At 38.0% G+C, this 15,541-nt stretch overlaps 1 protein-coding gene across 2 annotated transcripts in view; it reads left to right on the forward strand.

Moving 5' to 3' along the window:
- Positions 1–1,483: 1,483 nt before the first annotated feature.
- The window catches only part of KCNJ3 (potassium inwardly rectifying channel subfamily J member 3), a 159,666-nt gene continuing 145,608 nt past the window's right edge, over positions 1,484–15,541 (forward strand). Inside the window, exons 1-2 of one of the 2 annotated variants that reach the window (XM_004276799.3) lie at positions 1,484–2,186; positions 12,626–12,842. In XM_004276799.3, the coding sequence (XP_004276847.1) occupies positions 1,485–2,186; positions 12,626–12,842 (919 nt within the window). In that variant the 5' untranslated portion in view covers position 1,484. The remainder of the gene's footprint in view (positions 2,187–12,625; positions 12,843–15,541) is intronic. The other variant, XM_004276800.3, reaches the window with a different exon arrangement.

Consider the following 15,541-nt stretch of genomic DNA (forward strand, 5'->3'; position numbering starts at 1 on the left):
CATATCGTACTTCTCTCCTTTCAAAGAGCACATTTGCTGCTTGCTGGGGGCTTTCTGCCTGAGGCAGGGGGGCGAGGAAGGAGAGTTCCTTTGGGAGCAGATTTAGAGTCGCTTCTCATTGGAGGGGCTCGCTTTTTCCTGAGCTGCCAGACACTGCAGGCTCAACTGAGGCGCGGAGGTGCAATTCAGGCTGGTGAAACAGTGGAGGAAGGCAGGGACAGGCGGGGCTAGCGCGGCTCTGCAGCGGATCACAAGCACCAACACACACACCGCTCTCCCGCCGCCCCCTGCTCGAGCCTCGCTTCATCTAACCGGGGCCACAGAGACGCGGACAGGGAGCGGGGGACCGAGGAGGGGCGAGGACAAGGCAGGAACCGTGAAGCAGAGGAAAAGCTGGAGCGGAGCTGGTATTTCACCTGAGAGTCTGACCCGCATCCCGAGGCTCAAACCCCCTACAGCTGCACCGTTGTCGCCTGCTGGGAGAGCACGGCGCCAAGGAACCCCCGAGTCCCGCTCCCAAGTCGTTCTGTGCCCGGCGCGCCAGGATCCTTCTGGTGGGGGGCAGCGCGGTGCCCTCAGGAAGGTGCGGAGCTTGGGGGACCGGCGTTGGCGCCCGTCGTGGTGCCCCAGGAAAAGTAGGGGCGAGGAAAACCGCCTTCAGGGCAGAGTGCGAGGCCAGGCTGCCGCTGCCGCCGGCCGCGCCGCCTCCTGCGCTCTCGCCTTGGGTGAGTGCTCGGCTTTAGCGCACCGCCGCGTCTCTGCAGCGCTCGGGGGCGGCCTGAGGGCCCCGGTGGCGCCCGCGGAAACTCAGCGGCCCGCGGACGGCAGGCGGACGCGTCTCCGGAGTCCGGAGCGGGGACTCTGAGCCCGGAGGGCGTGGGTAGGGGCTGCTGTACCCGTGCCCGGCAGACATGCCTTTGGGCGGGATTTGGGCCAAAAGATAGGAGGCGGGAGCGCCGGAGGGAGCCGGGAGCCGTCCCGCAGGGCGGGCGATCGGGAAGCGGCGGGGAGGGGGGGAGGGTCTGGTCCGAGCAGGTAGCGCCGCTTCGGCAGCCCGGCGAGTTGGCCATCAGTCTTAAAACTGTCAGTTTGGGAGCGCTGCAGGAGAGTCAGGAGGGCTGTGGGAAGGCAAGAGGGGGCCCCCGGGATGCCGGTGGTGAGGGAAGAAAAGAGAGGCCTCGAAAAGCTTGGGGGCACATTTGCGCTCGGGTTCCTGGTCCTTGCAGCCCTCCTGCCTTGAGTGTGGGAGAACACTTTTTTTGTTTTAAGACTCAGCGTGGAGAGAAAGCCTCCGTCCCAGGGGAGGAGAGGCGTCTGCGGGGGGCAGAGACCGCAGCTACCTGCCGGGTGCGCCCCCCGCCCCGGGCACGCAGGCGTTCGTCCCCCCTTTCTCTCCCGCTCCCACCTCCTCATTGGTGCTGGTTTGCAGCGCTCGGCTCCTGCGCCTTCGCTTCGCGTTTGAATCTGGCTCGCCCCTCCGTATTATGTCTGCACTCCGAAGGAAATTTGGGGACGATTACCAGGTAGTGACCACCTCGTCCAGCGGCTCGGGCTTGCAGCCCCAGGGGCCGGGCCAGGGCCCGCAGCAGCAGCTTGTGCCCAAGAAGAAGCGACAGCGGTTCGTGGACAAGAACGGCCGGTGCAATGTCCAGCACGGCAACCTGGGCAGTGAGACGAGCCGCTACCTCTCGGACCTCTTCACCACCCTGGTGGACCTCAAGTGGCGCTGGAACCTCTTCATCTTCATTCTCACCTACACCGTGGCCTGGCTCTTCATGGCGTCCATGTGGTGGGTGATTGCCTACACTCGGGGCGACCTGAACAAAGCCCACGTCGGCAACTACACGCCCTGCGTGGCCAACGTCTATAACTTCCCTTCGGCCTTCCTCTTCTTCATCGAGACCGAGGCCACCATCGGCTATGGCTACCGCTACATCACCGACAAGTGCCCCGAGGGCATCATCCTCTTCCTCTTCCAGTCCATTCTCGGCTCCATCGTGGACGCCTTCCTCATAGGCTGCATGTTCATCAAGATGTCCCAGCCCAAGAAGCGCGCGGAGACCCTGATGTTTAGCGAGCACGCGGTGATCTCTATGAGGGACGGAAAACTCACGCTCATGTTCCGAGTGGGCAACCTGCGCAACAGCCATATGGTCTCCGCGCAGATACGCTGTAAGCTGCTCAAAGTAAGTGCTACCCGCCCCCTCCCCACCTGGCGACCGCCAGCCCTCAAACCTGGGAATTAACTCACCTGAGAGCCACCCTCAGGCTCCTAGGCTTGCCTAAAGCCACAGGTAAACTTCCTTGTTTGGGAGCTGGGGAGGGCGTGGAGGACTGGGCAAAGAGAGTACAACTGACAGTTCTGTTCTTTTCCCACCCACTCTCGTGCTCTTATTTATTTTATTTTATTCTTATTTATATTCGTCGGATGTATTTGTGTCACTTTCTGGACTAGTAACGCCAGCGGAGTGGTGTTGGCTCCTGGACCTCTGAGGTACACGAGTGCCCTATTCTCCTTCCTACCCTTGCTGCTTTGCTCTTTGGAGAGCTTTTGAGTTGTTGTCAATAGGCTACTCCAGTAAACTTGAAGTATTAAAACTGAACAGCTTTTAGTTTGAAGAAAAAGGTGCTGAAATTGCTTTAATTTTCACTTAGGGCTTTTCTTTCTTTCTTTTTTTTTAATTTCTTTTTTTCCCCCTAGTAGTATTTAGCAGGTGGATTATTCCTTCAGACCCAAGAACATTTATTCTAACTCTATCTGTGGTCATCTTTTTTAACAAGTACACAGACCAGAGAAGCAGTTTATAAAGTGGAAAAACAACACCTGGTTGTTTTCAAGTTTTATTTTTACCAAATATTTTCCTAGAGAAATATTCTGTGAAAGCGTGAGTGCTTTTCCTGTAGAGTCTCTTATTAATTTTATTCTTAATTGCCTGTTTGTATGAAGCCTTTGTCAATTACAGATTTCACTTGAAGCTTTTCAGCATCCATTAAATAAGATTGCTTCCTACCATCAGCAGTGTAAATGCTAAAAGAAATTGCTCATGGAGTGATTATTAAAGCAAGGTCCATCTAGTCGTTAGAGGGCACCACTACAAACAAGAAGAGAAGCCCACTCTAATCACTCATCCAATTAGAGTCTAGGAATGAGGGATATGAGCCCAGTTCTCTATGTGTTCTTTACAATCCATCTTTTTGAGGGATTTGCCTTAGTTTTCAAATGTTCATAAATTGAAAAGATGACCTCAATACAGTCTTAAAAATTTATCTGAGATTGCATGGAAGAACCATAGCCCCATTCAGAACTTAGCATTAATAAAATGAAAACCTGAAATATTTAAGTTGAGATTTTGCCTTTGAGATTTCAATTTTACTCTACAGGTCCTCTATCGTTTTACACAGCCTCAGTTTATATGGTAGTTAAAAGTGGTCCAATGTGCTTTAAAAAAAATTTGTCTCTTGTGTCATTTTCATTACTCATTTACAAGGTCTTACCCTAATTATTCTTGACCATCTTGCTCAGTATAGTGTTGGACTTAAAGCAGCTCAGTTGTCCTGTCACTCCACATCATATGCATATTTACTATGCTACAGACAGTAAACAAACTAATTGTGTATAGCTTACTGGAAAATTTTCAACCTGGTTCTGCTGTATATGTTAATTAAGATAATGGTGAATACATAATTTGAGTAGATCATATTCTTTATAATTAACTCCAATGGGCTGCATGTAATTTTTTTTTAATTTAACTTAGTATCATGCTATGGACCACATTTGAACTGAGTTGTTTGGATCAGGCTAAACATGTTGTAGACATGTTTGTTGCAGGGGTGTTTGTTGTATGTGCCTATTTCTATGAATAGAACAAGATATATAACTCTCTTTTTAGGTTAGGCCTACCAGCAACACTTTGTAAATGTAGTGCAAAAGTCTCTGTCGTGGAATCCATGTTCATGTGTCACTTTGAGATTGTTACTGAAGAGTAGTTTATCATCTTGATTGGTGTATTGGAAACTTAAAATTAGACTTTAAAGGTCAGTTATTGCTGTTCTCTAGTTTTTCAAACATATAAATACGTTTATTAAAACAAATATCTTTTTGAGGAAACATATTTAGATGTTTTTAGACTATCAAATTTTATTTTAACAAAATCAGAAATAATTAGAATTAATCTACACAGTAGGTTCTTGTTTTTGTTTTTGTTTTTTTACAAAGTTGTAGTGAATCTGAAGCACCCAGTGTCTACAGTGGTTCAGGACACTGATAGTGATTTTTATGCAAGTATCACATATACCACAAGGAGTGTCCTGATCAAACAAAAAAAAAGATTTCTACTGTTGGCAAACTTGGAGCAAGGTGCTATATTAACACAAGGTGATAAAAACATCTAATTAAAACAATATGTATAATGTTCTTATAAAACTTTTTACTTTTGATTTGTTGGGAAGATGTCAGTGCTAAAAGTAAAAACAATTGGCATGTGGAGTCAATTTATATTTAAACAAAATTACGGTGAAATTCTGTCCTGCTTTTTTTGTGAGGGGAGAGGGTTGATCAGTGGCAGCTCTTCATCCAACCAGTTGCTGTAGTTTGCTTGAAGTTGATTTGTCCTGTAGCCATGGTGATTAAAATGAATTCTCATAGCTCTTGTCATTTCCTTAGACTTCATTTAAAAGGAGCCATGTTTTATTAGGAAACTAATAACATTCGGCAAAATCAGAGGGAAGATTTGCCTTTAATAAGTGACTCTCATTTTCTTTTAGGGACTGAGATGAAGTGATCCAAAACAGCCAGTTATATTTTTAAAGAGAAGCTATACCAAGATCTTAAAGCAGTAATATTTTGATAGTGGTCTTATACATCCTTACTAAATATTATTACACATATTCAGTTTCTTCTCTTAACCCATGTTTGACATTTTAAATGTAAAATTTATGTATCTTTAATACAGAGAAATACATAGAATTTTAAGGCAACAAAACCATAATATTTAATAACAGTAATTACAGTCTATATGAGTTCTTCCTATTACCTAATTTAATTTCATTTATATTTTTCTATTGCTGTTTTCTTATTTGCTAAATAAAAGCTTATTTATCAGTATTACTATAAGAATTACATTTGATGATTTAAAGCACTTCTATTCTTGTAAAGAATAGAAAAATAAGAACATGCATATGACTTTCTAATCCTGGCTACTGTGAAGTTTTCTGTGTATTTTTTTTTTTTGAATTCTGTGTCTTGATGGAAGTTTTTCTCTTATAACTTCTCTAATTTTTAATTGTTGTTAACTTATATGAAAGCAAATTTTATTTCAACTCTATTCCCATCTTCCAAGCTTGCAAATACTGAAATTTATTTCAATTTTTAATTATAGATCTTCCAACTTTATGCTTGGAGCAATCAGTCCTTTTTTAACTTAGAAAAAAAGAAAGCAGATTAAATAAAAATTTAAGAATATAATTGGAAGTTATTCTTTAAAATTTATAATGTTATTATGAATACAGCTCTAGAAAGCTCTTTTAAGATGAATGTTCTTTCTCTTTTCCTCTTTTCATCCCCATGAAGATGTTTTATTTGAATTTAATTTTTTTAACCTAAAATATAGGAACTAATGAATAGCAAGGTCATGTTAAGTTAATATGACATCTAGTTTAAAATTTTAATAAAAATGCTTGGATTAAGGAGTTGAGACTAATGGTTGATACATTGGACCCTGTAATTCAGTGTTGGGTTTAAAGGATTTGGAAATCTCACTCTTTCCTACAAATCTAATACTAATGGTTGACTGGCCTAGACTTCCATCTTATTAGGGAAAGATTTAAACTTTTTGATACATTATTCAAGAATTTGCACACTTATTATCCAAAAACCATCCCAGTTACATGTATACATATGTGTGTGTATATATATATATAGACACTCAGTCAAACCTTATTTACATAAAGTAAACATAAAATCAGTTATTGTTAGATATATATTTTGAAATTAAGAGGTAAGGTTAAATTTTTCTCATGGAAGTATAATTTTATATCTTCATATTTTTATTCATGGCATATAGTCATCATCTTCCTTTCCTAGGATGTCAGCTATGCAACCCTTAACTTTCACCTAATGAAAGGTAATGATGCCCAGTTATCTTCTAATATATCACATACATTATTTTTATACTCATCTTTTCTATTCTCCATTTATATGGATACTCAGAATTGGATGCTATCTAGTTTCCTCATATGAATGTGATCCAGTGCAGATGCAATAAAAAACAAAATTGCATCTGCAAAACTAACAAGCTCATCATTTTTTTCATATATCTTAATATTTTGTTAATCTTTTAACCACAGTGATTCCTGGACCACTTGATTCCTGATTTTTTCATATATTTATTAGTTTGCCTTCATTCCATACCTTGCACTTTAATGCAATTACGGTTTTGACTCTATATGACCCTATTCTGTATGACTGACTCTTTTCTCCAATTGGTCTTGGTCAATTTGCACTTTAGTTTTAATCTTGAGATCATTAGTTATCTCCTTTAAAAAATTAATTCACAAGTGAATATCTATTAAAAAACTCTTCTTCTGAACATCGTACAAGTGGTTAGTAAAAAGATTCAAGGAGTCTAAGACTGAGTACCCCAGAACTCTTAGGGCTAGATCTTATAATGGTCAGTGAGTGTTTTTAGGTGGGTTTATTATGTCTTTGAAAAAGAAAGTACAGTTTCTATGGAGTCTAGCTTTGCCTTCTCTGACACAAGTACAGTAATTCTGTAATAGGTATAGAACTTGGGTTCATTTTAAAGACTATAATTACTATTCTTCTTTTAAATAGTAGTAATATGTTGTTTTGTTTGTTTTGTTTTTTATTTTTAATATGGTTCCTGAAAAGGACAGGGTGGCTTGTGCTCAGGGGAATACAGTGTGAACAGAAATAGGGACATAAAGACCCAAAAATAAACAGTAGTAGGTAAGAACAAATGATGAAGAGAAGCAGGAAAAAGCACTTGATGGATTTGAGGGTGTTTGTTTGCTGAGTAGGAGGGGAATGTGCAAGTAGGGTTACAAATCCTGTCCACAGTTATTATTATAAATTCCATAAAAAGTCCTCAAGGAATTATAAAGCTGTTCTTTCATTTAAATAGTATAGAAGCCTCACAAAATTTATTACAGGATAAATTACATTCCATCCATAAGTTACTTTCTTTTCATAAAAGTGAATATATTTTTATGGGATAATTGGCTTAGCATTAAAAATCTTTATTTTAGCCTTGATGTTGGTCATATTTTTTTCCACCTGTGTATTGATGGAATTTCAAACTTAAGGAGTCAAAAGAGGGGAGTTCCCTGGTGGCGCAGTGGTTAAGAATCCTCCTGCCAATGCAGGGGACACAGGTTCAAGCCCTGGTCCAGGACGATCCCACATGCCGTGGAGCAACTAAGCCCATGCACCACAACTACTGAGCCTGCACTCTAGAGCCCATGAGCCACAATTACTGAGCCCGCGTGCCACAACTACTGAAGCCTGCGTGTCTAGAGCTCGTGCTCTGCAACAAGAGAAGCCACTGCAACGAGAAGCCCATGCACTGCACCGAGGAGCCGGCTCGCCGCATCTAGAGAAAGCCCGTGCACAGCAATGAAGACCCAAAGCAGCCAAAAATAAATAAATAAAATAAATAAATTTATAAGAAGTCAAAAGAAACGTACAACTGTAGACAGTCCAGATGAAATTCTAGGTCCACACTTTCTTCTACCTGACTTTAATTTTGGTCTGAGTCCCAAAATCATTGCCAGAAATGCTTTGAGTCACAAGGCATTGTTGTTCTTCATACTGGTACCTGCTTTTGGCTCATTTCCAAATTTTAGATTCCACGTAGTACTCTGACCTCATTGCATGTAATTTTATTTCTGACTTCAGCATATATTCAACACACACACACACACACACACACACACACACACACACTGCACATTTAAAGAGGAGAAGTGACATTACAGATAAAATGGTGGGGAGGTGGTAGGCAAGAAGGGCTGCCCTCTCTGTCTTCAACTATGTTTTCCTTTCTGGACCACTGGTCCTCATTACATTTTCCAGTAGGTACGTGTGAAAAGTGGTGGTGGTGGTGGGGGGTGGATCAAGCCTTAGAATATTATAGAAGTACATCTCAAGAGTCAGATGTTAGAGATTAAATTTTTTTTTTTTTTAAATTCCCCTAGCTTCCCTCCGAGCTAGGAAAGAGCACAATGGCTATAATTAGAACACAATAATGGGTTGGAGAGATGGGAGAAAGGCAGCAAAGAGATTGATTGTATTGGTGAAGTGTGTCCCTGCTGAATGAATGTGGGCAACTGATCACAAATATCCCAGAAGGAGGATGGCGAAATGTGGATCTCCTTATGCCAAGGGCAGTTCTAAATGTGTATCCAGAGTGTGTGTGTGTGTGTGTGTGTGTGTGTGTGTGTGTGTGTGTGTGTGTATGTGTCTTTGTCTTTGGATACATACGCTACAGTCCTTTATCTGTAATAAGAAAGCTGTTTGTCTGTAAAGTACATGATGATAATAATCCCTTCTAGGCATCTGTGACTTTTGATTCCTTTTCCACCTGTAGTCAGAAGTTGTAATTCATTATCTTGCAGGCCTTTTTGGACTCTAAGGGAGTTCAAAGTCATTTGACATTAGCTGCTTCTTTGAAATTAGTACACGTAACTATAAAATGAGGCACAAACCTTAAGTTCTAGACATATATCCATGTGGCATATAATTAAAGTGTGTGTAATAGAAATACTACCTTTCAATAGCAATATTTTTATTACAAAGAATAACTTAGAAATTATTGCCAAAATCTAAATTGCACACAATCATTTCAAAAAATCCAGGAGGTTCTACTTATAATGTTTTTGGACACTAAATTTAAACAAACTTTATGCCTTAGAGTTCCTTGAGTTTTGTCTTAACTCTCAGAATTTCCTATAATGCAACCAACCAGAAAGTCTTTAAAATGGCAGAAAAATCTTTATTTCCTTCCCCAAAATATTTCATACAATTGATAATAAAAGTTGTATGTTAAGTTATTCTCAAGTGCTAGTGTTTTCAAATTATGTTCTAAATTTTTAAGAATTACCAATTTTCCATGAACTGTTTTCCCTTCCACCTTTTCCCCACTTATTTATTCAATAGTTTCAAGATTTTAAATGATTATTTCATCAAGTAAAGTCAACCTTAGAAATTTTAATAATTTATTGTATCACTCTTCACCTTAAGCAATTGTTTAGAATTGTTGTTGATCTCGACTGTATCTATTTACATATTATCCAGGAAAAGGTCATGGTTCTGTGTTCCCTTTTGGAATTAGGAGGCTTATAGAACAAGAGGAGATAATGTAGACCAGGGACAAACTGCTCTACTAATGAAAGATTTCTTCTTTTATCATAATTCTTAAGATGACATAATAAATAAAGGTTAAATTGGTTTTTACCTACATTTTTTATGCCTATTATCAAAATTTCTGGGTGAAATATGGTAATTGGTATCTAAATAAGAGAACTAGAAATGGATGAAATATCATTGCTACTGATTTATTACATACTCAAGGTACAGATCACAGTTTAATTTTATAAAGGCACATCCATAACTCCTCTTTTTCCTTTGTATCTTTTATGTATGTGTTACAGTTCCTTGAACAAAAGTTCTCTAACTCCACTTATACCAGTTGAGAGAGTATAACTTACATATGCTTCTTTTCCCCCCTTGCTCCAGAAAAATCTCTGGAATTGCCCCAGAATTAGAAAAGCCTAGATTAGAATTCCTTGTAAACCTAGAGTAGAATGTGCATGCTTCTGCAAATGTATTTGGTAGAGATATGTCAGGTTCTGGGACATCCTATTTGCCTGAGTATTGATAAGATAACCTTGCTCTGCCCAGGAGCTCAGACTTCAAACAATTCCAGTGCTCCAGGCACCTGCCAAACACCCTTTCCTCCTCTAAACAGAAAAGCTTTCTCTTTAATTCACAGTGAGTAATAGGCTTCCCAGTCTATTACAGAGTCAGAGAAGCAAACAAAAATCAGGGAGGTAAGCATATTGATAGTTGAAATATCTGTTGGCCTAACAAAAAGGAAGAAGACGTGAAAGATAAAATTGTGGTTGTATGTAGTACCTCAGTGTCATTTAAAGTAAGATTAAATTTATCCACTGGAAAATAATTTTTAGTGAATAAGTAGGGAATTTCACTTATCGGAAAAAAGATGTAAGTGTGGAAAACATCTTTCAAAGAAATGAAGTATTATTTTCCCCATAGTATCACAAAATAGGTGCAGTTGTCAACTTTGTTTCTGCCAAGACTTGGATAGGATATAAAGCATTTGGGAAGGGGTATAGGCATAATTTTGAGTATATGGAACACATTTTTAAAATCGAAAGATAATGTGGAATCTGGAACGTTATGGACGTTAATGGAACAGATTCATGCATATTTAAGTCTCAATTACCTACATATGAATTAACTGCTTTGCTAAAAATAAAATATTTCTTATTCTAGGTTGGCATTCTCCTGATAGCCTATCTGTTTCTAGGCCACTTCTTTTTCATGGGTTATTGAATGAGCAGAGAATATAGAAGCTAATGGCTACTCTAAGAATGAGGTGCAAGTATAAATAACAAATATATAAGTAAGGGAGATGAATTTTAGCCTTGGCGTACGTATATAAAAATTAGAAAAATATATCTTCTTTGGGGGAAATTATTTTAAAATAAATGGGAAACTGAGTTTAAAAATTATGTTTGTGAATATTTTTATTTCATGCAGAAAAAGCAGAGCTTAGAATAGTTGGTAAAATGACCCAAATTCTGATCATTAATTATAAATGTCAGAATACCACCTTGTGTTTATATAGCACCGGTTTCTTAGTAGGTGAGAGAACAATGACCCAGGATTTTTTGTTTTTATTTATTTTTGTTTTGTGTTTGACTTTTATTTTGTTACATTAATCAATACATGTTATACAACTGTGTATTTGCAAAGATGCTGGTCTCATCTGTATTTTACCAATTTGAGAATATATATAGAAAGCTAAATGAATTCTACTGGCTTAGAAATGACTAGTTTTCTCCAACATTGGTTGTTAGAGCTGCTGTTTTTATTTTTGCACCATCAGGTTTTTCCATGTTTTTTTTTTTCTTGTCAGTAATCATTTTCTTCTTCTTTTTAAATTTTTAATCAACTAGTCATAAGGCAGAGAAGAAAAATAGTCTCAATATTTTCATTGGACTTTTTTTCTACACAAATAAAACTCCTGAGTATCACTAATTACAAAGTAGCCTCTCTAATTGACTAGTTCTGCTTTTGAGACTCTGCAATTGCTGCGGTAACAATTTGCCACCAACTTGGAACTCCTGGTTTTGTTTTGCTGTGGAGAACAGCTTACTAAACCATATTTTTCAGTATTTTCAGGCTCGTTTACAAAGCCAGTGTCTTTCCGGGAACTCTGAAAGTAAGGATTTTGTCTTCAGTCTACCGATTCATTGGACAGACCAGTGTTGCAGAGTCTGTTTTGTTTATTAAATTTGCTTTGCAAAGAGTCTCTTAAAATATACTGGATTCTTCCAAACCCCATTCAACCAGCAGCAAGCCTCCCTCCACCCTGATTTTTTTAACCCAGCTTTTATTTTATCAACATCATCATATAAATATTTGCTTATCATGATCCTTATAAGCAACATATATGAAAAATGAATAGAAAAGAAAGATAAGTTTATTTTCATGGTTTGCTAATTGTTAATAATCGTATTTAATTTTTTTTAGCATGCAAGCAGTTTGTTGAATTAAGCTATTTATACTGATACTGAGTGCCACTGCCATGTGAAAGTTTTAGTAAACTACAAGTTTGTCTAATACAGAGTTTTTAAACTGCATTTTGATTTAAAGAAATTCAGTTGAGCACAAAGTTTGACTAATTTTACAATTTATAAAATAAAGAGAAATAACTTTAATGCAGTTTATTACTAGTAGTTCGAAAGCCACTAGTTAACAGCATCTGCCTTTATTTTTATTATGTGAGCTGTTGTGTACATAACATTATTCAATATGATAACATCTTCACTATTCTATTCTAGTTTCTATCTATTTGTTACTTTTCAAAGGTCCTGGAAAAATAAATTACTATGTTTGCTTTGTAATAATGCAATAAATCTGTTTTTAAATTATGATCAACCTTTTTTAGCTTTAACAAACTCCGTAAGAATTGCCTACTTATTTGCTTTGGGAGGAAAAAACATCTGGCGTGTAGTGCATTATCATTTAGTGATTTATGTCAAGCAGTAGCACATATACACTTAGTTCCACAGTTTGTGTTAACAGCCATTGTTGGACCAGGCATTTCTCCAAAGCTCATGAGTTAGGGACTGGTAATTATAGTAAGTCGTGTATTATAAATAATGCATGTATGTTCCGCATGAGCTATGTGGGATTTCGGCCCATTTGCTAGAACATAGCTGCATAATGATTTGTTTGGATTTTGTTGCAGATGATTGATAGTGCAGAATGTTGGCAATGATGTAAATTACTGTTGGGCTGCCTTGCAAATTTCAGTACAAGTGGTGATTTCTTCTCTTTTTCTGTGTGCTTGTCTAGTCTCGGCAGACACCTGAGGGTGAGTTCCTTCCCCTTGATCAACTTGAACTGGATGTAGGTTTTAGTACAGGGGCAGATCAACTTTTTCTTGTTTCCCCCCTCACGATTTGCCACGTGATTGATGCCAAAAGCCCCTTTTATGACCTATCCCAGCGAAGCATGCAAACTGAACAGTTCGAGATTGTCGTCATCCTAGAAGGCATTGTGGAAACAACTGGTAAGTAAAAACATAGATATATCATGACGTTTCTTTATTCCATAATAACATTATATTATATGCACAATACCTATCATGGTTTGGGCTAAACGTCTCAGCTCGCAATAATGAAAGTAATGACTTGTCTGTTATTTCTTTGTAACATTAAGTTGATACTGCTTTGAAAATGAAGATTTACTGTTGTGATGATTGCATTTGTAATGTTAACTCAGAAATACTTACTGCAAAAAAAGAAAGAAAAGGAAACTGAGATGACTCCTAGAAATGATTATGATGTTCTAGTTTAACTGCAGACTTGGATTTCCTATAATCATATATTTTTTAGAAGATTTAAGGTTAAAATAAATTCAGGGTAATTAGTGAGCAACCTGAACTCAGCATGCGTATTCTTGCCTTAGGGATGGTGATTCGGGTGTCATTGACAGAGCTTTAATATGCTACTATATGCAACCTCAGTGGAAAATTCCGTGTGTGTGTGTGTGCGCGCGCGCGCGCGCGCGCCCACGGGTGGGCGCGAACCACACTAAAGTAACATTTTAATTTCAAAGTGGGTCAGTAGATTTCCCCAGCTGAACCTTGACCAAAAATTTTTTGAAAAGAAATTTTCCTTTTCGGCTTTGGTATAGCTATGTGCTGTATGTTACTTCTTAAGATGTGATATAGCGTTGCTATGCTGCAATACCCACAGTTTGCTACTGCCTGAGGAGAATAAGGTTGGCAAAGGAAAGAAACAATAAATCAGAGTATATTATTTGGGGCCTAAGCATTGCCAGTTGGTTTGGAACCTGCTGGATGCTTGAGACTAATAATGGAATATTTACATAATTATATCTATCTATCTTGAGTTTTACCCTTACTACAAGTAGTGAGAGAGCAAGAAATAATTTAGCTTTTAATTTTTTTCTACCAATATCATTCTAATAATCTTAAAGTGCTAGTTATTATGTATAAACTATAGCATTGAAAGTAACATCGGCAATAGCATAGATACAGTCAAGCCTTATATCAAGCCTTACATAATGAAAGAATCTCTCATCTTGATATAAAGCTTTGTCCAAGGGGCAGGGGGAGGCAAGCCACTGTAATCTTATACATCTGTTACATAACACCGATTTGAAATTTGGGCAAGATACTTAATCTCCGTAAACTTTTTTTCTCATCTTTCTAAAAGGAGAATGATATAATAATCACTTTGAAGCGACCTGTTGTATTACTATTATTTTATTATCATTAGTGCTTCAGTTTAAATTTAAGGTTTTTGAGAACAGTGAGTAAAGACTTAATTCATCAATCTATATCTGGGATTTGATTTCTGTGGACAATTTCATGGTTTAAATTCTCCAGTTTTTGAACTTAAAATTGAATTGATGTCATAGTATATTTCTAAAATATCATATATTGCTAAATAATGAAACCAATTTATAAAGGCTTCTAGTTCAAGAAATCTTTACATTTAAATTTTAGTTTTTATTTGTCTCGTTTATTGAAGTAAAAATACATTGTTAGAGCTTAAACAGCAGATTTTTTACTGATTTATTTTTAAAGCATATGGTTCTATCTTTGACACAGCTGGTTATAGTTTATTAATTGCTTATTATTATTCTAATCACTGTCATGAGTAAAGTTTCTGTTTCACTTGACAGTCTTAGAAATCTTTCACTAGTTCTATCTATCTATCTATCTATCTATCCATCCATCCATCCATCCAACCATTTTTCCTACTTATCTCTGGTTAGTGTGTATTTCTTAAGAATGAGAAAATTTTTCTACAAAATCACAGTGCAATTAAGAAAAAAATCAGGATATTAAACAATGATACAGTACTATTATTTAGCTCATAGTCTACCTTCTCATTTTATCAGTTGTCCTAGTAGTTTCCATCATAGCCCTTTTTCCCTGGCTCATCAATTTAAGGATTATGCCCTCATTTGTTTACTTGTATTCTCAGTAATTTCCATCATAGCCCTTTTTTCCTGGTTCAACATCAGTTTTAGGATTATGCCCTGATTTGTTTACTTGTCTTCTCAGTCTCATGATGAAATAGTTCCTCAACCTTACTTTGTGTTCTTGACCTTGATGTACTTGAAGAGTACAGGCCAGGTATTTTGTAGAATGTCTCTCAATTTGGATTTGTCTGAGGCTTCCTTATTCATTATATATTTTGTTGATTTTTGACTTCTACATAGGCATCTTAAGGGAATATTGAATCAGGTTGTTTTTAAAATACACCTATGTATTCTTGACTTAATTGATGTGTCTTCATCAGATTTCAGAGGATCATGGTTAGTAAATGATATTCTACATAAAGTCATTTGGAGTTTCGTAACATTAAATTATTCATTAGGACTGTAGATTTCATTTTACCATTTTCTGCCCTCTCCCTTTTTTTTTTTTTTTTTTAATTATGAACTGGCAGAGACTACTTTCCACAGAAAATGTGAAAACTTGACTGGAGACTGAATTTCTTATTTAGAGATTGCCTTTTATGGAGAAAAGATTAAAGCCTGCCTCCTCTTAACCTCTTAACTAAGCCTGTTTTCTAGATTTAGTATAGCAAGAATAACAGCAAAAACATTATGAATAATTTTTAGAATTTATTTTGTGGAAAATGTATCTGACATTTTGTTTGTGTATATGCCCTAACTGATTAAATCACACATTATTCAAACTCTGAAAAATCTGTCTATATTTTCAGACCT

Source organism: Orcinus orca, chromosome 7, assembly GCF_937001465.1.
Source record: "Orcinus orca chromosome 7, mOrcOrc1.1, whole genome shotgun sequence".
Lineage (NCBI taxonomy): Eukaryota > Metazoa > Chordata > Mammalia > Artiodactyla > Delphinidae > Orcinus > Orcinus orca.